Source organism: Lithobates pipiens, unplaced genomic scaffold (genome assembly GCF_037356315.1).
Source record: "Lithobates pipiens isolate NorthernLeopardFrog02 unplaced genomic scaffold, aLitPip1_a1.2 Scaffold_28, whole genome shotgun sequence".
NCBI classification, from domain to species: domain Eukaryota; kingdom Metazoa; phylum Chordata; class Amphibia; order Anura; family Ranidae; genus Lithobates; species Lithobates pipiens.
In genome coordinates this window covers 57,178,660-57,206,140 of record NW_027507789.1, presented here as the reverse complement: position 1 = coordinate 57,206,140, position 27,481 = coordinate 57,178,660, and the positions used below count along the sequence as shown (strand labels likewise).

The following is a 27,481-nucleotide window of genomic DNA, read 5'->3' as shown; positions in this document are numbered from 1 at the left end:
ACGGCTCCAAGCCCTCACAGCGCTGAAGCCGCGATACAGGAAGACACGTCAAGGGAACATGTCAGCTCCCTCGGCGTGGATCGGGTGAGATGTCGGAGCCTCGTTGTATGCCTTTTGCCTTACAGGTCTGGGAAAAAAAATGTCAGCGGGTTTACTCCCGCTTTAACCCGCTTTAACCATTTGGGGGATTTCCACTTACTACCTATGTATTTGTTGGATGTTAGATACAAAGGAAATAACGGGAAATTTCCAATGTCTAATGGTGACAACAACAGTAATTAAAAGAGTTTTCTAATGAACAGTGGGGAATAGTTAAGGTATCTGTCACATTTTTACGGTTTGTGCCACCATCGGGGAACATATCCTCATACTTCCTGTCCAGCCAACACCAACAGAGCAAGGAGTGACACAAAACCACAGCTGAGGCACCAACAGCATTTAAAACACAAAAGAGGTTCTAGCTCAATTCCATGCTATCCAAATTGGTAAAGTGTCAACTTCAAGTGCTCTGCAAGTATACAACCTGCCAGTGACAATGTGCAGCAAATTAACAGACTTACAATTCAACACTGCTACAAAATTTGTGGCAAGTTATCCATGCTATCTGGGATTACACCACCACCAGCCTGAACCGTTGATACAAGGCAGGATGGATCCATGCTACCATCTGAATGTTGCAGCTGAAATCAAGACTCATCAGACCAGGCAATGTTTTTCCAATCTTCTATTGTCCAATTTTGGTGAGCCTGTGCAAACTGTAGCCTCAGTTTCCTGTTCTTAGCTGTCAGGAGTGGCACCTGTTGTGGTCTTCTGCTCCCGTAGCCCATCTGCTTCAAGGTTTGATGTTTTGAGCATTCAGAGATGGTATTCTGCATACCTTGGTTGTAACAAGTGGCTATTTGAGTTACTGTTGCCTTTCTATCATCTCAAACCATTCTGCCTATTCTCCTCTGACCTCTGACATCAACACAACTGCCGGCTCACTGGATATTTTCTCTTTTTCGGACCATTCTCTGTAAACCCTAGAGATGGTTGTGCATGAAAATCTCAGTAGATCAGCAGTTTTTGAAATACTCAGACCAGCCCCTCTGGCACCAACAATCATTCCACATTCAAAGTCACTTAAATTCCAATTCTTCGCTATTCTGCTTGGTTTGAACTTCAGTAAAGTCATCTTCACCATGTCTAGATGTCTAAATGCATTGAGTTGCTGCCACGTGATTGGCAGATTAGCAATTTGCGTTACCAAGCAATTGAACAGGTGTGGCCGGTGAGTGTATAAGAAGCACAGTAAAGCCTTCCTAAAAGAGAAGGTATCTACATGTCTCACTTGCAACACAAATCTCAAAAATAGAGGGTTTATTCCTCAAATATGAATCATTATTTAAGCCTGCTTGGCCAACTTTACAACCATATTATATGCTGGTTCACAGCTTAGACACAGTCTAATATTATCCAGGCATTTTATTTCCAAACCGAATACAGTTAGCTGCTCCAGGCTTGTTGGTCATGGTCAGTACAGCATACATACAGTTGTAGTAGTATGGATACAATGGATGCAATGACTTCTCTATGGAATAGGACTTGGTGAATAACATGAAAATATAGCTGAGCAGCTTATGGTGAAGTAGGTAAAAAAGAACCAAAAGATTTCCTCTGAACCAAGGCAAAGCACTGGAGAGCTTTTAGAAAAACTGGTACCAGTGGCCCCAAATTCAAATTATGCTCCTAGTATGAGTAAATCAATATATACTATAATTCAGGTACTGCAAGAGTTATCAACCTCTCAATTTTCATACTTAGCTTCCAATCACTGTAATACTCAATACTTATTAATCCAATTAATTTTCAGCATTTTAAATACATTTAATAGAATCAACCCAGTACTTACTCGGACTGATCACATCGCTGCTGAGTTTGCGTAGTCGCCCACTTGTTGTCCTTGTGACACCTAAAGGTACAAAGTCATTTAACAGATTATAAAAAGGTGTGCTACTATAAATAATAAACTATATGATTAACTTTAAAGCCCAGTTTATTTTCATTAAAAAGCAGCCCGTTTCCCGCCTGCATACTGTAGAAAAGGACTGTGTCTGTTTTCCTTCTGCAGAGGTCCAACACACCCCCTTGTTGAGTTAGAGCTACAGTTCTCCAAGCAGTAGAAAGCCTAAGCTTTGCTGATTTCAGAACTACAGGTCTGACTTAGCAAGGTGTGTTGGACCTCTACAGAGAGGCCACTGCTTCCACATGGAGAGCAACAATTAAAGGGGACATACAAGTACGGCCATTTGCCCACCACTGCCATTGTGCCGATGTATATCGGCATCCAGCGGTCAGCAAAAAGCATAATGCAGGTGATACAGTTTAATTGATTTAGGGGCAATGTAGATTTTTGCAGTGCATTAACATATATTGGTGTTGATTTACTAAAACTGGAGAATACAAAATCTGGCGCAGCTCTGCAAAGAAACCAATTAACTCCCATTTTTTTATTTTTTGTCAAAACTTAATTGAACAAGCTAAAGTTACAATAGAAGTTGATTGTCTACCATGCACAGCTTCACCCCATTATGTTGTTATACATTATGCACCAAAAAAAAGATAATATTGCAAATATTGCAACTTACTGTTTTTTAGATGTGGTGGCTGCATTAGTAGGCAAGGGACTGTGTTAGGACTACTTAATGCGGTGTAAGAACTACAAAACGCCTCCCTCTCTTCCCTATAACATGGAAAAAGGTGTTTTATAGCCTATCAAGATAGCAGGAAACCATGCTCTGTCCCCATGGCTGTTCTGTGAATGGGCTCCTGCAGCCTCCTGGGATATGTGGCGGGGGTTTCTTAGGGGGCTGTGAGAGCCAGATATAGAATTCTGACCTGGGCTGAAAGGCTGCAGGCAGCGAGGTCACCGAAAAAGGCAAAGCCCCCCAAACAAAAACTGATATTAGTAATGTGTGAAGGTATAGAGCCAAACATTATTTGCTGAGTAATTTCTGCTTTAATAAGTAGTCTAGAGTAGATCTAATAGGACTTGATGCTTTGGTCCCTATGGTAAATTGGCACTCCTATTAGTTTGGTAACAAGGGCAAATGTAAGTACTTCACTAGAGTCCTCATTCTTTGTGATTTCATTGATGAGGCCACAGGACCAGCATAATGCTGCTGGTCGGCATGAGGGACTTAGCCCTTGTACACACGGTCGGAGATTCGGACAACCAAATCCATCGGAGTAATTCCGACGGATTAATTCCGGAAGAGGTCCGGAAGTGATGTTGCATACACACGGTCGGACTAAGTTGTCGGAAAATCCGATTGTACATAACGTGATGACGTTATTTTGTTACGACGGGACTACATTCAGGCTAGTAGCCAATAGCTTTGGTCTAGGAATTTGATCTGAGCATGCTTGCAACTTTGTCCGTCGGAGTAGGCTACACATGATCGGAGTATGTCCGATAAGAGCATTTTGTCGGAAAATTTTACCAGCAAGTTGGAAAACTTGGTCCGTCGGATATTCAGACGGAAACAGTCCGATGCAGACCACACACAGTCGGAATATCCGACAAAACGGTCCGATAGGACACATTCCGTCGGAATCTCCGACCGTGTGTACAAGGGCTTAGATACTCCTAGCTTCAGATCAAGGGAAAAGTATAGAAAAAAAACTAATTTTAAAGTTGACCAGGATTGAATTCTAGAGGAGGCAGAGAGACAATGGCAAGGTTAAAACAGTGAGAACCATTCAAAATACAACACTGTAAAAAGATAAACCAAAGAGAGATTGACAGTTGCGTCTTAAGCGGGTGACAAAGATTCACCACGAAGGGCAACACCTGAGAGTGCCTGGTCTTCACTAGAGCTCCTGATGGTGAAGATGGAGTTGTGGCTTGTACTCCTAGATAGTGTCACTTGTGACATAAGAGAGACAAACAGCAAATCTAATATTATTATTATACAGGATTTATATAGCGCCAACAATTTGCGCAGTGCTTTACAACATGGGGGCAGACAGTTACAATACAAATCAATACAGGAGGGATCAAAGGGTTCTGCTCATTAGAGCTTACGATCTAGAAGGGAGGGTCATGTGGAACAAAAGGTTATAACTTGGGGGGTGAGCTGATGGAGAAAATTAAAATGTAGTTGTTAGGTGTGGGTAGGATAGGCTTCTCTGAAGAGAAGCATTTTCAGGGATTGTCTAAAAGCTAATAGAGTAGGAGATGAGATAATCAGACAGATTGGGGTAAGGCATTCCATAGGATTGGAGAGGCTCTGGAAAAGTCCTGGAGGTGAGCATGTGAGGTGGTGATGAGGGAGCTAGAGAGCAGGAGGTTCCAATACAACTGCATTAGCATCTACACCCTTCAGTCCACTCTGATAATCACTTATGCCACGTACAAATGATCGGAATTTCGGCCAGCAAAAGACCGATGAGAGCACTTTATCGGAAAATGCGACCATGTGTAGGCTCGATCGGAATTTATCTGGCCCGAATTCCCGCCAGCAAAAATTTGAGAGCATGACCTCAATTTTCCCAACGGAAAACTTTCTATTGGAAATTCCGATCGTGTGTGTGCAATTCCGACGCGCAAAAACTCACACATGCTCAGATTCAACTACGAGACGGAAGCTATTGGCTACTGGCTATTGAACTTCCTTTCTAGTCCCCTCATACGTGTTGTATGTCACCGCGTTCTTGATGGTTGGAATTTGGTGTGACCGCGTGTAGGCAAGACAGCTTAGGCGGAATTCCTTCTTTATTCCGTCGGGAAAACCATCAGACCCTTTTCCGACCATAATTCCGATCGTGTGTACGTGCCATTAGGCTCCAGTTACAGTTGTTCGACTTGTCATACAACTTTGGACAAAGTCGCATTAAAAGTCATTCCACATGATGTTTTCCAATGATAACCATTCCAAGTTACACCCATCCAAAGTTGAGTCAAAGTTGCACCAAGGTTGCATCCCAAAGTTGGCTCAACTATGGAGTCGTACAAGTGTGAATGGAGCCTTAAAGTGTATCTAAACCCAAAAACCAAAAATAATAAACCTCAATGTTTCAATTACTGTGGTAAGTCAGCACCTTTGATGTTGGGATTGGTGTGGTCATTGGGGGTCACCGGATGGCACCCTTGTTCAACGACATCTAATGAATAAGTTCTAGATCTCCAGAGGGCTCAATGAAAATTGGTGTTCCAGGTACATCCCCCCTTAGTTCCATACACTCCTGTCTTATCTTGCAGCCCAGTTGTTGTCGTTTAGTTTATTTCAAATTCGAATGCTGCTTGTTTTAACTGCATTTACTAAGCTGCAGCCCAATTTTTTTGTCCTCCAAATGAAAACTTAAAAAAAAATTGTGCATCAAGGCAACTAGTCAATTTTAAAGCTAATAAACAACCTATCATGATCTCCAGTGCTCAGGAATGTTAGGCCACACAGAAAACCAGCAGGAAATTACCCTCCCTATCATAGTTACATAGTTACATAGTTAGTAAGGTTGAATAAAGACACCAGTCCATCCAGTTCAACCTGAGTGAATGTCTACAATTATCCCTATCCCTGTACATTGCACACTCACATTGATCCCTACCCTCAAGGAGCCCACAATCCAAGGGCCCCATTCATATACTAGGGACAATTTGGAACAGAAGCCAATTAACCTACCTGCATGTCTTTGGAGTGTGGGAGGAAACCGGAGTTCCCGGAGGAAACCCACGCAGGCACAGGAAGAACATGCAAACTCCACGCAGGTAGTTCTGTGGTTGGGATTCAAACCAGCGACCCTTTTTACTGCTAGGTGAGGGTGTTAACCACTACACCACTGTGCCGCCCAACCACTGTATCGCCTAACTTCATTTCATATTTAGGGCTCCCTACTCTGACCCCAATGTGATTAAAACAGTCGCCTTTATATGTTGCCATGGTGAGCAAGAAACCAGTGGTGGAGGCTTTAAACAGCACGGCAGCATGGTGATGTCTTTACTTCCTTGTATGCCCCCAATTTGATGAACATACACTTGCTATGTTATTATATGGAGGGGGTGATTTATGACAACCCCCTCCTAGCTGACTGGGGAAGGCCAAAAAGATACAGAAGATACTAAATGAAAAGCACACTAAATGGAATGCCACAAAACTGTTCCACAGAAACTGCCATAACAGGGAGCGGAGCCCAGCACACAGAGCATCGGGCAAGTGATCCGGCAGAGGACACAGCGGGTGGACATTGCAGGATCCTGCAATGCAATCCCAAGCGTGGCTCAGGGTTACCACTAATGGTACTGAAATTTAACCCCAAGCCACACTCGGGAATACCACCAGGAGGGTCAATCTGAGTTAATCCAAACTTGGCAAATTGAAGAGGAACTAAACTGTATCTGAGCACCACAAACTGAAAATGCTATTTAATTAACCTTCAATATCCAAAGCAAATTCCCCCATCCAACCCATCATGAATAAGGGCAGATGATTCATGTAGCATTTACTTCCTGAAATTCATTTGCCCTTAGCATAGGCATGCTGGCAGGAGGGTGTGCTTAGCTGGGAAAGCTTCTCCTCCCCTCCTCTAAAAAAAAAATATGCCACACATAGAATGCTTAACATCATTTTGGCCTAAAAAACAAAGGTTTAAACAAGTAAATATATACTATTTTTCCATCTATTTACTAAAGCTAGTAGCATAAGGATTAAAAATAGTCAATGTTGATTGAGTTTAGTTCTGCTTTAAAGCGGTTGTATGCCACTAGACATTTTTTTTCCCTCGCTGCAAGGTAACGCCACAATGTGCTAGTATGCATCGCATACTAGCACATCATGTGAAACTTACCTTAAAATGAAGCCGTTCCAGCGCCGCGATGTCAGCGCTGCACCCGCTTCCATTTTCACCCATCATACGCATGGGAGCCACCATTTCACAGCACAGTGTTTGGAAGGAACGGCACCCGTGGCCGTTCCTTCAGAGCGCATGCGCCAGTGATGTCACTGGCTGCATGTTAGGCTTTCCTATAGCTAAATGTTAGCAGAGGAAATGTACTTCCTCTTTAACTGAATCATCTCTAATTGTGTGCATGTATACATTTCCATGAAGGTGCAGAACTAGAATATTCCACCAAAATAGTGTTCTGATGACACCTAGTGGTCTTCTTGTAAACTACAACTTAACTTCTTATCTATCTATCTATCTATGTTTATCTTATATACAGTATATAGTTTTTTTTAAGATCCATCTGGCACATCAAACAATTACAAGTTTTTATTTTATATAAAATGTAATTGCATGAAAGATTCTATGACCTGTTATTTTAGTTAAAATGCAGTGGGCCAATTCTGTACGTCTATCACTGTTTCATTCTGGCATTTTGGTAATTTATAGAAACTGGCTTTGTCTATAGCTCCGTAAACACGATTGGATTTTCCGACGGGAAATGTTGGATGTCAGGCTGTTGGCGGGTAATCCGACCGTGTGTATGCTCCATTGGACATTTGTTGTCCGACTTTCCGCCAACAAATGTTGGCTAGCATGTTTTCACATTTTCGGCCAACAAATGTCTGTTGCGGACTTTCCGATTGTGTGTACACAAGTCCGTCGGGCAAAAGTCCAAAGTACAAACACGCATGCTTGGAAGCAGAAGCCGCCAGTCTTGTAAACTAGCGTTTGTAATGGAGAACTGACATTCGTGGCTTCTTCTTAAAGGGATAATAATGAAGCTGCTTTGCTGGTGATGCTGGTGGAGTTATTGCAAACGAATTTTCAAAGGCTTTTTTTTTTCTAGTGATATCATAAATAATATTATTATGTTTTTTTATTTTTTATTTGTGCAAGTTACCACACCACCATTATCCCGTAGTTTTTAAGATCAAAGATACAACTATGTTGGTGTCCCTTGTCAATTTTACATTGTATTTTTTAAAATATTACTGCCTACTCCCAAACTGTCATTTGAAGTAAAACACATATTATTCTCCACAATTTTTTTATTGTGCATTTAAATAAAATTAGACATGCTATCTGCCAATAGAACTTAACCAAAAAGTTTATTCTATTCATCCAAAAATATAGAAAATATACCAAATAAAATCATTATTCAACCAAAAAAAAATGTCAAAGCAATAACTCCAAGGCCAATAATAAATAATGCGTTATCTCCTCCGATTCTGCAACATGTCTGGTTGACAAATGGCCGCTCAGAAACAAACTGAAAATCATGAAATGAAAAACGCAAAGTTATTTCTCCCACTGTCATCAACAATGGGGCACTATTCCTCCCACTGATATCAGTGATGCAACACTACTTCTCCCCTAATACTATACAGGGGACACTATTCCTCCCACTGATGCTGGGACATTTTCTACCCCCACTGGTCACAGTTCGGCCCCCCTAAAGTCTGAAGGACAGTAAACTGGCCCTTTGTTTAAAAAGTTTGCCAACCCCTGTTAAGAGACCAAACATTTTCACCAAAAATCTGCTCCCCTTTTTTCTATTAAAATAAGAATGCTAGAGTTGTACAAAATACCCCAAAATTACCCTTTTTTGGAAACAAGACACCCCAAGGTGACATGCTTTCCAAAATTTTCTGGAAATGAAGAAACATGCTGGTACTGAGGGGGTTAAACACAAAGTTTGAGAATGGGGCACCAGGTACAATAATGTACAGGTCATGCACAGAGGCAGGAAGAAGTGAAGGGATTAATACACTAGTCACATACAGTGGTGGGATGAAGATGGTATGTGTAGGAGAGGAGGGGGGCATCAAAGGGTTAATAAAAATGATCTTTGTAGCCGTAAACCAGAACAGAGGGATCTGCAGCTTCTGATTCATTCATTCTGTTCTCACTTACAATTACACAGTCTCTCTTCTTCCCCACTGTACGGGCAAGAGGAGAGACCAACACTGTAAACTGTAGCATGTGATCACTGGGATGACCAATCACAGTGATCACATGGTACCCAAACGCTTGGATCTGCTGGGTACAATGTCTTTGTGTGCCATCATTAAAAAGCTGGGAACACAGCGATCAGCAGGCGGATCTGCCACCCGATGGCTATTTATTCAGTGTTATCATATGTTCGAATTGCCCATGGGACTTTTACAGGAGTTGCACCCAAAAAATAAATCAACACATTCTAAAAAATATACACTTGTATTATACTTAATTCATCCTGGAATAATTGTAATATTTCCAATGCACACGTTCCTTGAATTGGCTGTTAGGTGTCAGAGGGTGTCTAATGCTTATGCCACGTACACACAACCGGACTTTTTGATGGACTAGGTCTGAGGGAATGAATCAGTCGGATATTACAATCGTGTGTGAGCTCCAGTGAACTTTTTTTTCCCAAAAGCCAGACGGACCTAGAAATAAAACATGTTTCAAATCTTTCCAACAGGCTCAAGTCCAGTCGAACAATCCGTCCGTCTGTATGCTAGTCTGATGGACGAAAGCCGACGCTAGGGCAGCTATTGGTTACTGGCTATGAACTTCCTTATTCTAGTCCGGTCGTGTTCGAATCCGTCGGACTTTGGTGTAATTGTGTGTGGCCAAGTCCGTTCATTCGGAAAGTCCGTTCGGGATGACCGTCGGACCTAGTCCGTCAAAAAGTCCGGTCGTGTGTACGCGCCATTACATGCAAGTGAACTGGACTACGCTGCAGCTGTGGGCTAAACGCTTAGCTCACAGTTGCAGCTCCCACAATGCAAAATTTTCACCATTCTGAGGGCCACAACTAGGTAACTAAGGACATTCCGAGGGCCACAACTAGGTAACTAAGGACATTCCAAGGGCCACAACTAGGTAACTAAGGACCGCAACATGGGAGCCATTCACAGCAAGGCCCATTATCCCATGCCGGGTGCTCTGGTGAACACTGAGCATTTGCTTAAACGCTGTGCCTCGGTCATCTTAAGGACCTACCTTTGCCTAGTGGTGGAGAAGGTCCACTACCTCCATTACAGCCCTCTGTCTGCTTTTTTCATCCACAGCCTCCAGAGTTTTCACCTTTCGTGTATTTAAATGAGCCAAAAGAAGATTTATGACTGACTGGTATGAGTTTCTTCACTTTGTACATGCTCATTTCACTTGGTATGGAAAATTGATTAAGCACAAAAGTGTGTGCTGACACCATAATTGAGAAGTGACAAATGCTTCTATACCATGACCTTTACAAAGCCTTGTGAAAAACTGACAAAAAGAGCAACTGCTTTTGTTGCCTGAAGCAACTATTGCAAACTTTCTATTCTTCTGACAGTGTTTGAAGGAAGACATCAAAAGCCCACAGCCCTCAGCTCATGAAATTCCATAGGAAATAAGCTTAAGTCCCCCGTGCCTTATCTGAGATCAACTGTGCTTAGACTGCTTGCTACAAAGAGAGGTGCTGCCATAAATAACTACTATCCTCCTCTATGAGTGTTTATGGCAGCACCCTGGTAACTTCCAATCGGTCTCAGGACAGCCGATTACAGATAAAGGTTTTTAGGATGCAGAATGACATATAGCTCCCCTATGCTTTTGGGTGGCATTTCACCCATTGTTTAAATGCTTCCCCGATGGAGAGAACAGAGACGGACGATGGACCTGCAGTAACTGGCAGAAGTCTGTATTACTGACAATACTCTAATGGCGCATACACACGATCGGAATTCCGGCAAGAAAAAGACCGATGAGAGCTTTTCATCGGAAAATGCGACCATGTGTATGCTCCATCGGAATATAGCTGTCCGAATTTCCACCAGCCAAAAATTCATAGCATGTTCTCAATTTTTCCGACAGAAAAATTCGGAAATTCTGACACGCCAAAAATCACGCATGCTCAGATTTAACTACGAGACGGAAGCTATTGGCTACTGGCTATTGAACTTCCTTTTTCTAGTCCTGTCGTACGTGTTGTACGTCAGTGCCGAATTTGGTGTGACTGTGTGTAGGCAAGACAGCGTCGGGAAAACCATCACAGTTTTTTCCGACGAGAATTACGATCGTGTGTACGCGGCATAAGATGCACAATGCATGTACAGTGGGGTACATTGAGAAAAATAATATTTTTTGGGCAATGTTGGTTATGCAGCAGATGTCAGTGTATCGTTCAACCAGCCACCCATTGGGGTTGATTTACTAAGACTAGAGAGTCCAAAATCTGGTGCAGCTCTGCATAGAAACCAATCAGCTTCCAGTTTTTTTGTCAAAGCTTAACCCCTCTGGCGGTATTCCCGAGTCTGGCTCGGGGTGGAAATTTTATACTAAAAGTGGTAACCCCGAGCCATATTCGGGATTGCATCGCTGAATGCAGGGAGAGTTTACTTACCTTGTCCCCTGGATCCAGCGATGTCCCCCCTCTGTACGAGCGAGCCGCCCTCTGCTCAATCTATCATGAGCCGATCTCCGTTCCCTGCGAGCGTTGCGACGCACGGGGACGGAGAACGGCGCCAAATTCAAAAAGTGAAACACACACATTAAATACAGTATAATGTAATCTTACAGATTACATTGCTGTATGTAATTAGTTCACATCCCCTTTGTTCCTAGTGGTCTGCCCAGTGCTCTGCATGTAGTTTTATATTATAAAAAAACTGTTCTTTCTGCCTGGAAACTGGAGATTGTCCATAGCAACCAAAACTGTCCCTTTACATCAAAAATGATTTTAGACCAGCTAGAAAAGAGCGATAATAAGTTAGAATCACTCGCAGAATTGAGCGATAGCGATTTGTGGGGAGATCCATCATCAAATACTGAAAAGTAATGACAGTGACAATTCTGCAACTGAGCAAATTTCAGTGTTTTTGATTTGATTACATTATTGAATAATTTTTATTATTGTTATATTATTATTTGGTATAATTATTTATAGTTATTTATTATATTATAATTTATTATTTCATTTTTCAAACTTCATCATACCCGGGATGTCTGCTAGGACAGATTTAAGTGAGTTATTCCTAAGCCCTTGTATACACGGTCGGACATTCTGCCAACCAAATCCGTTGGATTTTGGCCGACGGATTTTGTCAGACGGAATGTGTCCGAAACTGTTGCATACACACGGTCGGACCAAGTTGTCAGAAAATCCGATCTTTCAGAACATGATGACGATATTTTGTTACGACTGGACTATGTTCACGCTAGTAGCCAATAGCTTTGGTGTAGGAATTTGATCAGAGCATGCGTGCACCAGTTTGTGGGAAAATATTTCCAACAAGTTGAAAAATTGGGTCCGACGGATATCCCGACGGAAACAGTCCGATGCATACCACACACAGTCGGTTTATCCGACAAAACAGTCCGATAACACACATTCCGACGGAATCTCCGACCGTGTGTACAAGGGCTAAGAATTACAGGACTACAATATAAAACGCCAAATTTTCATGCAAAATAATTGTACCGCTTTCAGCACCTAAAAACTGAAATAATCGTACCGCCAGGGAGGTTAATTGAACAAGCTGCAGTTAGAATATGATTGTCTACCATGCACAGCTGCACCAGATTTTGTATGCTACGGTTTTAGTCAAATCAACCCTATTGCCTCAGGAACTGTGGTATGTAAAATAAAAAATACCCATGTTAAAAAGTACATGTTAAAAAAAGAAAAAGTTAAATACCCCAAACATTCACTATATTACCAAAAGTATTGGGACACCTGCCTTTACACGCACATGAACTGTAATGACATCCCAGTCTAATGCACTGTACACATGGTTGGATTTTGCTACGGAAAATGTTCAATGGGACCTTGTTGCCGGAAATTACGACCGTGTGTAGGCTCCATCACACATTTTCCATAGGAATTTCTGTCACACAAAATTTAAGATCTGGATTTCAAATTTTCCCGATAACAAAATCCGTTGTCGGAAATTCCGATCGTGTGTACACAATTCCGACGCACAAAATTCCACGCATGCTCGGAATCAAGCAGAAGAGCCGCACTGGCCAAAAACTTCCTTTTTCTCGGCTCGTCGTACGTGTTGTACTTCACTGCGTTCTTGACGTTCGGAATTTCCAACCAACTTTTTGTGACCATGTGTATGCAAGACAAGTTTGAGCCAACATCCGTTGGAAAAAAAACATGGGATTTTGTTGTTGAAATGTCCGATCGTATGTACGCGGCATTAGTCCATAGGGTTCAATATTGAGTTGACCCACCCTTTGCAGCTATAACAGCTTCAACTCTTCTGAGAAGGCCTCTATGGGAATGTTTGACCATTCTTCCAGAAGCGCATTTGAGAGATCAGGCACTGATGTGGACAAGAAGGCCTGGCTCACAGTCTCTGCTCTTATCCATCCCAAAGGTGTTCTATCAGGTTGAGGTAAGGACTTGCTCATACATGTCTTTATGGACCTTGCTTTGTGCACTGGTCCAAATCATTTGGTGGAGGGAGATTATGGTGTTGGGTTGTTTTTCAAGGGTTGGGTTTGGCCCCTTAGTTCCAGTGAAGGGGACCCTTAAGATGTCAGGATACCAAGACATTTTGGACAATCTCATGCTTCCAAATTTGTGGGAATGGTTTGGGGATGGTCCCTTCCTGTTCCAATATGACTGTGCACCAGTGCACAAAGCAAGGCCCATAAAGACATGGATGAGCGAGTTTGCGATGGAAGAACTTGATTGGCCTGCAACCCAATAGAACACCTTTGGGGTGAATTAGACCGGAGAGTGTCAGCTAGTCCGTCTCGTCCAACATCAGTGCCTGACCTCACAAATGCAGTTCTGGAAGAATGGTCAAACATTCCAATAGACACACTCCTAAACCTTGTGGACTGCCTTCCCAGAAGAGTTGACGTTGTTATAGCTGCAAAGGGTGGGCCAACTCCATATTAAACTCTACGGATTAAGACTGGAATGCCATTAAAATTCATGTGCATGTAAAGGCAGGCACCTCAATACTTTCGGTAATATATTGTATATTTTCTGAAAGCAGAGAATTGGAGGAATAAAATAAAGGTAGCTGACATTTTTTATGTCACATGATATTATCGCAGGTTTATCACATTTTCTGAAAAAAATACCCTAAAGTTAATTTTAGAGCACACAAAAGTAACACATTACACTTTTTGTTTAAATTTAAAACATGAAGTTGCAGCGAGTGAATAGCTACCCAAATGTGAAGCCTTAAAATACCAAGTTAATTTTAGGGCTTACAAATGCAATATATCCCAATTTATTTTATGAAGTATAAAAGATGAGGTTGCAGCAAGTAAATTGATACCCAACATGTCAAGCCTTAAAATTGCATGAAATGGTGACAAATTTCAGTACCCAAAGTTGCCCATTGGTGATGCTTTTAAAGCCTTTACAGGTTTTCAGTGCAGAGTAAGGGAGGGTTAGAACTTCCTGTCCCATAGGCAAACAGGAAGTGAGAGGAAATCCCTGCAAATTAAGGACATTCCTTGGGGACCCCCAGTTCACCAGAACTAGTGCCATTAATTCTGCAACTGAGCAAATTTCAGTGTCAAAATTGTCAGACGTTTCCGCCATAATGTCGCAGTCAAAATCACTGATCGCCACCATTACTAGTAAAAAAAATAAAAATGCCATAAAACTATCCCCTATTTTGTAGACGCTATAACTTTTGCGCAAACCAATCAATAAAGCTTATTGCGATTTTTTTTTACAAAAATATGTAGAAGAATACATATCGGCCTAAACTGAGGGGAAAAAAAAGTTTTTTTATATATTTTTTGGGGGATATTTATTATAGCAAAAAGTAAAAAATATTGAATTTTTTTCAAAATTGTCACTCTATTTTTGTTTATAGAGCAAAAAATAAAAACCGCAGAGGTGATCAAATACCACCAAAAGAAAGCTCTATTTGTTTGGGAGCCAGGTCGCACAACCGCGCAATTGTCAGTTAAAGCGACGCAATGCCAAATCGCAAAAAGGGGCTTGGTCCTTTAGCTGGAAAATGGTCCTGGGCTTAACTGGTTAAACATCATAATTTTGTTTCATAATTCTTTTTTATAATGGACTCAGGGCTCTTCCGTATATAACACATCGAATATGCAAATTTTTCAGGTGTGTAGGGCTAAAGTATATATGAAGTGATTTCTGCTTATACGCTTATTTACTTAAAGCTATCCTACGGATATTATAAAGAAAATACATCCTTCTATTTTCTTTTCCCCAGCACCTCTTACACCCACTTTACCGTGTTATACAATGTACTATTAGATTTGTTGGAATGTTAGGATAATATTTATCTACCTTAAATATTGATTTTAGCATCTTGTACAGGCTGAGGCCTGCATCTAACTAAACACTGATAAGAGGCTTGCTGTATGGAAGGCACAGAGTCTGCTTGGAGCGTACAAGAAAACCTCATCTCAGAACACTGTATGGGTATACAGACAAGATAAGCTCTCATCGCTGAATTCTATGATCACTGCTGGCTTTACATTGCAGAGACAGAAATATTTGCCATTCTTTAGTTTACATGTCATGCTAAAAGAGTCATTGTTGAAGTTTCTGCTGATAAGCTGTATTTATGCATGTAAAGTCCACTGCAGCAACACACAGTACCGATAGCGGGAAGACTGCAGTCTTAGCCCCCGTACACACGCTTGGTCGGACATTCCGACCACAAAATACTTCTGATTTTTTCCGACGGATTTTGGCCAAAACTTGTGTTGCATACACACGGTCAGACAAAGTTGTCGGAAAATCAGATCGTTCGGAACGTGGTGATGTTCGTTGCGTACGACGGGACTACGTAGAGGCTAGTAGCCAATCGCTTTGGTCTCGTAATTTGATCTGAGCATGCCTGGCACTTTGTCCATCGGAATTCTCTACTAACGATCGGAAAAAGTCAGTTCGGATTTTTTTGACGGAAAATTTTAGATCCTGCTCTCAAATTAAAAAAAAAAAAGTCCGATAGAGCCCACACACGATCGGATTTTCCGACAATATAATCTGATCGGACCTTTTCCATCAGAATTTCCGACCCTGTGTACAGGGCATAATGGACACTTGCTGCATGCAAACATACATTTAATATTAAATACAAGACTGGATTTGGACTTTCTCCTTGTAATCTGTCTATTAACATTCATTATTATAATGCCCATGATGGGAATCTGTTAATATTGAGAGCCCTGAGCCAACACTTTGTACAGACGCTGGCTCTCAATTCTCTCAATGACTGCTTGAGTACCCAACCAACAGACAAACATGATGGTTCCTGATTATGTGATTGCTACGTCAGCTAGGATCACATGCAGTTTGGAGGCTTTATAGACAAAATAAGCCTTTAGCCTGCAGATGAATGCTGTCGCTTTCAGAATGCAGTGCCAGCTATTTGTGTATTTTCAGGTACAAATACATTACATTAATAAAGCGGTTTTACATACTTCCATGTACCCAGTGAAGCAACTTCAGGTGATACATGGAGATTAAATAAATCCTCCTACATAAGTTGTACCCCTTTACCTGCCGTCTTCTCTTCTCTACAGCCATTCAAAGTGCAGCATGGCCAAACCTTTTCTGTGCTGTCAGAAAAAAAAAAAGTGTGGAGAGCTGAAATTACACTCTGCAGAGCTCAGTGAGGAAAGCTCTGAGAGCTGATTGGTAGGAAGGGAAATACCCCATTCACACAGCACACAGGAACAGAGCTGATGTTGTCAATCACAGGCTGTGTGCTGAAGGTCTCTCCCCTGTAACCTTTTTTTTTCTCTTGGTGTCAGGAAAACCTGTCAGAAGTGACTCATGCTTATAACAAAGAAAGGATACGGAAGTTCAGTTAGTGGGTCGCAAGTTTGGTTCAGTTTTGACCCAAATAGGTGAGTGATGTAATAAATAGACTCCAGTGTATAGAGGTTTAACAGTTAAGTAGCTTACCTACAATGTTTTGTTCATGTACAATTATTTTTTCGCGTACAACGACAAATGTTAATTTTGTATTTCTGTCTGAAAACTTGAATAAAAACATTGGAAACAAAGAAAGCAGGCAGAAAACAGAAATGGCACTTAGTGCACTGGATTGAGACAAGTACACACTAGAGAGTGGTTAAATTAACGTATTACTATTTTAAAGAGGTTATAAACCTTAGACATGAATTATGAACAAAGCATATCCCTCTAGTGCAGGGATATGCAATTAGCGGACCTCCAGCTGCTGTAGAACTACAAGTCCCATGAGGCATAGCAAGACTCTGACAGCCACAAGCATGACACCCAGAGGCAGAGGCATGATGGGACTTGTAGTTTTGCAACAGCTGGAGGTCTGCTAATTGCATATCTCTGCACTAGAGGGATATGCTTTGTTCATATTTCATGTCTGAGGTTTATAACCACTAGTAATACGTTGATTTAACCACTTCAGCGTCCGAAGAATTAACCCCCCCCCTTCATGACCAGCCAATTTTGTTGCGATACAGCATTGCGTTACTTTAGCTGACAATTGCGCGGTCATTCAACGCTGTGCCCAAATAAAATGTATGTCATTTCCCCCCCACAAACAGAGCTTTCTTTTGCTGGTTTTTGATCACCTCTACCAACAATTTTGAAAAAAACTAACAATATTTTTTACTTTCTGCTTTAAAACATATGCAATAAAAAATAAAATAAAAAAAGAAAATAATAATAATATATACACACACATTATATATATATATATATATATATATATACACCGGTCTATATTTTTTCATTCATTTAGACCAATATGTATTCTGCTACATATTTTTTGGTAAAAAAAAAATCCCAATGAGAGGATATTGATTGGTTTGGGCAAAGGTTATAGCGTCTACAAACTATGGGATATTTTTATTCATTCTTATATATTTATTTATTTACTAGTAATGGTGGCGATCAGCGACTATCTCCTGATGAAGTCACGTGATAAATGGCTATATTTTAAAACAATTTTACACTATGGGAGGCATTCTAGCTACTTCATGCCCTTAAGTGGTTTGAAGTCATTAGCGGTACTTCAAGAGCCCGGACCTTGGAACCCTATTGAGGAGATAAGGAAAGCAATACACCAAGGAAGAACTACCAGCCCAATAATCTGACATTAAGGCTTTTCATTCACAGCTATGAGGTGAGAGTTCTGAGAGCACTGAGGTGATTGGTGAAAGCACAGCGATCATTGGAAGTTCAAATAAGAAGGACTATAAACTTATTATAGTGATCACTGGAACACTTTGTTAGTTCATTGAACTCTTCGGCTTGGCTTATAGATTTATGCATTAGTCACTTCTTGTCAATTATTTATTGTAATTAAGGTGCATGATTGATTGCACATCGCATCATTAGAGGAATTGCACAAGACCACTTTACCATTATTGATCAGTGACTTATAGCGGGGCTGCGATATTGCGGTGGACAGTCAGACTCTAACTGACACTTTTGGCATTTTTTTGGGGACAAGTGACACTGATACAGTGATCAGTGCTAAAAAATATGTGCTGTCACTGTACTAATGACACTGGCTGGAAAGGGGTTAACATCGGGGGCGAACAAAGGGTTAACTGTGTACCTAGCCAGTGTTTTACTACAGTGTGGGAGGTGCTTTTACTAGGGAAAGGCATAGATCCTAGTCCATGCATTTCAGAGACACAGGATCCATGCCTTCCCTCCTGTCAAAATGGCAATCTGCCTTGTTTACGGCAGACTGTCATTCTTTGTCTCTCCAAGATGATCAGTGGGTGGCGGCAGACATATTGTCCACGGTAACCGCTGATCAACTCCCACTGTGTGTAATCCCGCCGGAAACGTACATTTGCGCCTGCTACCCGGAGGAGCCAGATTGCGTATATATATACGTGATCCAGCACACAGCTGCCACCCTGTAGTAGTAAAACTGCTATAGGGTGGTCAGCAAGTGGTTAAAAAATAGAAAAAAAAATTGTCAAAAACAGTTTACATTTTTTAGCCTCTGATGAAACAAAACAGCGCACGGTGTGCCCAATAAAAGCATGATATATCCTTAAAATATATTAAAAAACCTTTAGGTATGCAAATGAGTCATAAAGTTATTGTCACATTAACTGACGCATGCTGACACTGCCAAACATGCAGGCCTGGGCATCTGGGCATCAGTCACCTCTGGCCATAGTTACCTGGTGTTCTGCTTTATATAAGTACAATAAAAACCCGCTCTACTCCACTGTAATTCTCACTTTTCTGGTAAGCACATCCATTTTCCATCCCATAGTATGCGTTTTGCATGCTGTACTATTAACAACAGTGATACAGAATGCTGTTAATTGCTTCTGTGCTGATGGGTTGAACCAACAGTTCCTATCAGTGGCATATATCAGTGCCCATAAGTGCCACCTCATCAATGCCCACCAGTTCAGCCTATCAGTGTCCATCAGTGCCGCCTCATCAGCGCACATCAGTGAAGGAGAAAAATTACTTAGTTACAAAATTTACTGACAGAAACTAAGTAAAAAAGAATTTTTGGTCTTTTTTTTTTTTTTTGTCAAAAATCAAAAACCAAGCAGTGATTAAATACCACCAAAAGAAAGCTGTATTTGTGTAGAAAATGATAAAAAAATATGTTTGGGTACAGTGTAGTACGACCGCGCAATTGTCATTCAAAGTGTGACAGTGCTAAAAGCTGAAAAATGGCCTTGACAGGAAGGGGGTGTAAGTGCCCTGTGGGCTAATGCCACATACACGTGATCAGACTTTCTGGCAGACTAGGTCCGAAGGGACTAGTCCGTCGGACAATCCAAACGTGTGCGGGCTAGTCCGATAGTTTTTCGGAAAATAAATCCAACGGACCTAGAAGTAGAACATGTTTCAAATCTATCCGACGGACTCAATTCCAACGGACTAAACTCGGGAAAACTGTTTGTCTGTGTGCTGGTCCGACGGACCAAATACTATGCAAGAGAAGCTTTAGGCTACCAGTGTTGGTCATCTTACATTAACAATGAATTAGTTAAGTTACAAATGATTTCTCCCAAAAAGTAATTGCGTTAGTAACTCGGTTACTACACTGGAAAAGTAATTAGTTACTCAGCAAAGTAACTGTGACAGGGATGGCAGCGGTGGTACTTGAGGGGTGGCAGCGGTGGTAGTTGGGGGGGTGGCAATGGTGGTGGTCTACTTGGGTGGGTGGCAATGGTGGTGGTGTACAGTACTTGGGGGGTGGCAGTGGTGGTACTTGGGGGGGTGGCAGCGGTGGTGTACTTGGGGGGGTGGCAGGCAGCGGTGGTACTTGCGGGGTGGCAGCGGTGGTGGTGCCATTCTCTCCCACCACCACCTCTGCCTCTTACTGATCCCATCCCCCACCACCACTGATCTCATCCCTACCGTATCCCCCCATCACCTCTGTTGTAGAAGTGATGGTGGGTGGGTGGGGATGGGATCAGTAAGAAGCAGAGGTGGTGGAGGACTTGGGATGGATCGATTGCACTGCAATTCGAATCGTCAGACAGTCACTTACTTGAATGCCTCCAGGGATGCCTTTCCTCGAGGTAGACCTTCCCCTTCACTCGATTGGTGTCAGCTGGTCAGATGACTTCATTTTTCAGTGTCCGCCCCGCCTCCTTACATTCTCTCTCTCTGGATAGGCAGGGTGGAATGGGGCGGTCCAGACATTCTCTCTGAGTCTCAGCCTCTTCTCAGCTCGCCGCGGCGCAACGAACAACGGCCAGGCAGGGCGGCCACGGCAGGCCTCCCGGGCGGTAGATGTAATTGCGGTAACGCCGCCCAAGTAATAGGAATTGAGTTACTATGAGGGGAAGAGTAATCAGTTAGATTACTCGTTACCCTCTAAAGTAACTGCGTTAAGTAACTGAGTTACTTACATCACTGTTGGCTACTGGCTATTGAACTTCCTTGTTTAGTCCCGCTTACGTCATCACGTTCAAAACTAACAGACTTTCGGAAAGTCCGTCGGAACTCCACCGAAAGTCCGTCAGGGAGACCGTCGGACCTAGTCTGCCAGAAAGTCACGTGTACGCGACATTGGGGGTTAATTAAATATAGATATTTGTAGTTTAGAGGGAGCTCTGTGTTTAACCACTTGCCTCCCAGGCCAATTCTGACATTTCTCACATAAAATCTGCATTTTTTTGCTAGAAAATGGCTTAGAACCCACAAACATTATACATTTTTTTGAAAGCAGAGGCCCTGAAGAATAAAATGGTGGTTGTTGCAAATGTATATTATGTTGCACGATATTTGCGCAGTAATTAGTAAAATGTAAATTTTCAGGAAAAAATATACTTTAATGAGTTTAGGTGCACACAAACACAATTTATTACACTTTTTTTTTTATTTGGTAAAATATAAAATATAAAAGATGATTTTACGCCAAGTAAATAGAAACCTAACAGTTACAATTCTGCACACCCATGCATTGGCGAAAAACTACGGTACATTTAATTATCCATAGGTGATGCTTTAAAAGCCTTTACAGGTTTACAGGTTACTAGTTTAACCACTTGCCTGCTGGACACTTCCCTTCCTGCCCAGGCCAATTTTCAGCTTTCAGCGCTGTCATAATTTGAATGACAATTGTCATGCAACACTGTACCCATATGATATTTTTTGCAATTTTTTACCACACAAATTAAGCTTTCTTTTGGTGGTATTTAATCACCACTGGGTTTTTAATTCTTTGCTAAACAAATTTAAAAAGACCAAACGTTTTGAAAAAAAATAAAATAAATCATTCATAGTTCGTTATAAAATTTTGCAAACAGGTATTTTTTTTTCATTCACTGATGTGCGCTGATGAGGCTGCACTGATACGCACTGATAGGCTGCACTGATGAGGTGGCACTGGTGGTTACTGATGAGGAGACACCGATGAGGAGGCACTGATGGGCGATGATTGGCAGGACTGATTGGCAGCACTGATGAGCACTGATTGGCAGCACTGGTGGGCACTATTGGGACTGCACTGATAATCAGGACACTGATAATCGGTGCAGATGCCCCTATAAAACAAGCCGGTTATCGTCTCTCTTCTCCTTTCCTCATGCTGTCAGTGTGAGGAAAGGAAAACCAATAACCGAAGGACTCAGTTATCACAGAGCGCACACGCAAGCAACTCGAACACCACAGAAGGAGATCCATGTAAGCCCACCGGGAAAAGTAAGCCTGCGTTATAGCCTTCTTTCGGCTATAGAAAGTGGTAAAATTGAACAAGTCTGGCACTAGAATTATTGCTCTCACTCTGAAAGTTGTAGGGATACCTCCCATCTGGTGCAATCACTATTTACATATGTGTTTGGTACCCATGTATGTGTTCGCATTTGCATGTGAGCATTGGGGGGGGGGGGGGTTGCTTAAATTTTTTTACAGTTTTACATGATTTTTTACACTTTTTTTTTTGGATCAACTTTTTTGCTATCACAAGAACTGAACAACATCCCTTGTAATAGCATAGGCAGTGACAGGTACTTGTTATTGAGAGATTGGGGTTTAGTAGGTCTGCCATGAAAAGCATCTGATCAATCCAGAATCGGAATCCAGAAAACTGTTATGGGCGAATGTTTAGCTGGGTATTGATTAAATAATTCTTTGATTAAATTGTTACATAAATCGGTTTGCCTCATTTTCCATGAATTTTGAGGTATGCATATCCCAGATAGCAAGTAATTGAGCTGCATGTTTGAAAATGACTTGCTAAGCTATTGCTAGACTTGCCAGTCTTCACAAGTTTGTTGCACAATTGCAGTAAGTCCGCATTACATGACCCCAGATGAACTCTCTTTGGAAACACTCTGCAAGTCTGCTGCAAGTTCTGGTTCAGTTATGTTGTGCAATAGTCATCCCACCACAGGGGTCACTGTGGCTGAATTTTCATGGTATAGACTTACAGAGCTCTTGCTGTAGACTCACCACTGCAACTTTGCTCTTGCTAGAGACCTGCCACACAAATTTGCTACAAATTTGAAAAGTGTCAACTAGAACTTGTCCTTCAAGTGCTCTGCAAATGTACAACTTGCCAGTGAAAATGTGCAGCAAGTCAATAGACTTACAATTCAACACTGCCACAAATTTGTGGCAGGTTATCCTTGGTATCTGCAATGTGATGATGAAAGTCAACATCTCATTATCTGTGATATAATTGGTTCCTTATGAGCTGTATTTAACCACTTTAGCCCCGGACCAATTTTCAGCCTAAGAACCAGAGGTCTTTTTACAATTTCGCACTGCACTGCTTTAACTGGTAATTGCGCGGTCATGCAATGTTGTACCCAAACTAAATTTGCGTCCTTTTCTTCCCACAAATAGAGCTTTCTTTTGATGGTATTTGATTGCCTCTGCGATTTTTATTTTTTGCGATATAAATGGCAAAAGACCGAAAATTTTGAGAAAAAAATATATTTTCTACTTTTTGTTATAAGAAAGATCCAATAAACTCAATTTTAGTCATACATTTAGGGCAAAATGTATTCAGCCACATGTCTTTAGTAAAAAAAATGTCAATAAGCGTATATTTATTGGTTTGCGCAAAAGTTATAGCGTCTACAAACTAGAGTACATTTTCTGGAATTTACACAGCTTTTAATTTGACTGCCTATCTCATTTCTTGAGGTGCTAAAATGGCAGGGCAGTACAAGCCCCCCCCCCAAATGACCCCATTTTGGAAAGTAGACACCCCATTTTCTAAGGGTGCAAATTTTTGATTTCACTCCTGACTACCTATCACAGTTTCGAAGGCCATAAAATGCCAGAAAAATAACACAAACCCCCCCCAAATGACCCCATTTTGGAAAGTAGACACCCCAAGGAAATTGCTGAGGGGCATGTTGAGCCCATTGAATATTTTTTTTTTGTCCCAAGTGATTGAATAATGACACAAAAAAAAAAAAAAAAGTTTACAAAAAGTTGTCACTAAATGATATATTGCTCACACATGCCATAGTTATATGTGGAATTGCACCCCAAAATATATTCTGCTGCTTCTCCTGAGTACAGGGATACCACATATGTGGGACTTTTTGGGAGTCTAGCCGCGTACGGCACCCCGAAAACCAATCACTGCCTTCAGGGTTTCTAAGGCCGCGTACACACGGGCGGATTGTCTGGCCAACTAAGTTCGTCAGACAATCCGACAGACAGTGCGTCCTACTTTTGAATGAACGGACTTGACCACACACGACGAACAGACAGTCCGCTGAAAGCTTGCGCGATGACGTGTACAGCACGTACGACGGGACTAGAAATACGACGTCCAATACACTGCAATGCAACCTTTCGCCGTGTAAATCCTTTCTGAGCATGCGCCATACTTAGTCCGTCCAACTTGCCTACTCACGAGTGGACTGTCCGCTGAAACCAAGTTTGGACGGACTGTATTACGGAAATTCCGAAAGACTTAGTCCGCCAGACTGTCCGCTGAAAAAGCCTGCTGAAGCCCACACACGAGCGGATTGTCCGCTGAAACACGTTTCAGCGGACTAAGTTGGACGGACAATCCTCTCGTGTGTACGCGGCCTTAGGGTTCAAATTTTTGATTTCACTCCTCACTACCTATCACAGTTTCGAAGGCCATAAAATGCCAAAATAACACAAAACCCCCCCAAATGACCCCATTTTGGAAAGTAGACACCCCAAGCTATTTACTGAGAGGCATGTTGAGTCCATGAAATATTTAATATTTTGCCACAAGTTGCAGGAATATTACAATTTTTTTTTTTTTTTGCACAAAGTTGTCACTAAATGAAATATTGCTCACACATGCTATGGGCATAAGTCAAATTACATGCTAAAATAAATTCTGCTGCTTCTCCCGAGTACGAGGATACCACATGTGGGGGACTTTTTGGGAGCCTAGCCACGTACGGGACCCCGAAAAACCAAGCACTGCCTTCCGGATTTAAATATAAAACGCTACCAAAAAAAACTGTTAGCGATCACAGGGATCAGGCCTGACTCTGCGATCGCTGTAGTTATGTGTTTAGTGTTTTGTAAGTGACAGCGATCGATCGATACTGCACTTGGGTGAGCTGGGCGGAGGGGCAAAACGCAGGTGCTAGCAGGTATCTGGGCTGATCCCGCTAACAATGCGTTTTTTTGGAACCCTGAACTGCTGGGGACGCTAGTATAGATCTGATCAGATCAGATATTGATCTGTTCAGATTCTATACCACTACGGTAGGTGTATGCTTTGCGCATGGGTTTTAGCGGTACTGGCACTAACCTAGCACTGCCTGGGGCGACGCAGACCCTGACCCTAAAATTGACCCGAATTGATATCACCCGCCGGGTGATCAGGGGGTTAAACCTTTATTGGGTAATAAATGGTGGGTGCCCTGATGCTATAAAAAGCAAACTAACTAACCAGAGTCACCCGTAACACTTATACGGTGATCACTGGTGAAAGGGTTAACTAGGGGCAATCAGGGGGTTCAAATTTTTATTAGGTAGTATATGGGGGTCCCTGGCGCTATATAAAAACCTGACGGGGAACCTAAATAACTAACTGGCTAACCAGCGTCACCAGTGACACTTATACGGTGATCGCTGGTGAAAGGGTTAACTAGGGGCAATCAGGGGGTTAAAACCATTATTGGGTAGTATATCGGGGTACCTAGCGCTATAAAAACCTTGCGGTGAACCTAAAAAAATAACTAGCTACCTAGCGACACTAGCGACACTAATGCAGCGATCAGAAAAACGATCGCTTAGTGACACTGGCAAAAGGGGGTGAAAGGGTTAACTAGGGGCAATCAGTGGGTTAAAACCATTATTGGGTAGTATATGGGGGTACCTAGCGCTATAAAAACCTGGCGGTGAACCTAAAAGAATAACTAGCTACTTAGCGGCACCAGTGACACTAATGCAGCGATCAGAAAAACGATCGCTTAGTGACACTGGCAAAAGGGGGTGAAAGGGTTAACCAGGGGCAATCAGGGGGTTAAAACCATTATTGGGTAGTATATTGGGGTACCTAGCGCTATAAAAACCTGGCGGTGAACCTAAAAAAATAACAAGCTACCTAGCGACACTAATGCAGCGATCAGAAAAATGATCGCTTAGTGACACTGGCAAAAGGCGGTGAAAGGGTTAATTAGGGGCAATCAGGGGGTTAAAACCATTATTGGGTAGTATATCGGGGTACCTAGCGCTATAAAAACCTGGCGGTGAACCTAAAAAAATAACTAGCTACCTAGCGACACTAGCGACACTAATGCAGCGATCAGAAAAACGATTGCTTAGTGACACTGGCAAAAGGGGGTGAAAGGGTTAACTCTAAGGGCAATTAGGGGGTTAAACCTTTATTGGGGGGTGGTAGGGGGCTACCCTGGACCTAACACTAACTGCCCTGACAGTTTTTACTTTTACAACTGACACTGAATGCAGTGATCAGTAAATAAATGATCACTGCAATCAGTGACACTGTGACTGGGAGGGGGGGGGGGCGGGGGGCGATCGGGGGGGTTTGTGTGCCTATGTGTGCCTACATGTCAGTGTAGTGTTGGTGCACACTTACTTTTAGTCTTCTCCTCGTAGTCCGGTCAAAAAGTCCGCCCCGAGGAGAATGACATCACTTCCTCCCTGCCTGTGTATAGAATACACAGTGGGAGGAAGTTTCTCATTCGCCAGGAGTGATCAAGAGGGGATGGCCAGAAACCAACGGCCGTCCCCTCATCCCGAATTGCTCCTGAAGCGAAACGGACCACCGCATCCAGCGGGAGGGGGTCCGATCAGACCCCCCACCCGCTGGAAGGCAAGCACGTACATGTACGTGCTTGTGCCTGTACATGCCATTGTGATGACGTACATTGGCATGCGGCGGTCGTTAAGTGGTTAAAGCTGAAAGAAGTTGTAAAGGCAGAAGGTTTTTTATCTTAATGCATTCTATGCATTAAGATAAAAAACCTTCTGTGTAGCAGCCCTCCAGCACCCCCCAATTACCTACCTGAGCTCCTTCTCTCTCCAGCGATGTCCACTCAGCCATCCAGTACACTCCTCCTCCAGCAAATTAAATTCATAATACTATCCCCTATCCTTGCTACCTTTAGGCGATCCCTGAAAACTCATCTCTTCCGAAAAGCCTATCATGTCTCCAACTAATCTCTTTTACCACTTCCATCAGCTCATTCCCCACAGTTGCAACCTTTTGTACCACCTGCCCCACCCTATTAGATTGTAAGCTCTTCTGAGCAGGGCCCTCTTAATCCTCTTGTATTTTATTGTATTATAACTGTATTGTCTTCTTTTTATATTGTAAAGAGCTGCATAAACTGTTGGCACTATATAAATCCTGTATAACAATAATAATTGGCTGAGACAGAGCAGCGGCATTATTGGCTCCTGCGGCTGTCAAAGTCAGTCAGCCAATCAGGGGAGAAAGGGGGCGGGGCCAGGTCAGGCTCCATGCCTGAATGGATACATGGAGCTCTGACTCAGCTTGGGTGACAACCTGAAGGGCCATGAGACTCGGCTGATTCCGAGCATGCATGGAATTTTGTGCGTCGGAATTTTCGACAATGGATTTTGTTTGCGGAAAATTTGAGATCCAGCTCTCAAATTTTTGTTGTCGGAAACTCTGACAGAAAATTTCCGATGGAGCCTACACAC

General features: G+C 42.2%; 1 protein-coding gene across 2 annotated transcripts in view; it reads right to left on the bottom strand.

The window, feature by feature from the left end:
- SEPTIN9 (septin 9) overlaps window positions 1–27,481 on the bottom strand; it is a 381,698-nt gene that overhangs the window by 297,804 nt on the left and 56,413 nt on the right. For both annotated transcript variants that reach the window (XM_077459257.1, XM_077459258.1), the window contains exon 2: window positions 1,892–1,951. In XM_077459257.1, the coding sequence (XP_077315383.1) occupies window positions 1,892–1,951 (60 nt within the window). The remainder of the gene's footprint in view (window positions 1–1,891; window positions 1,952–27,481) is intronic.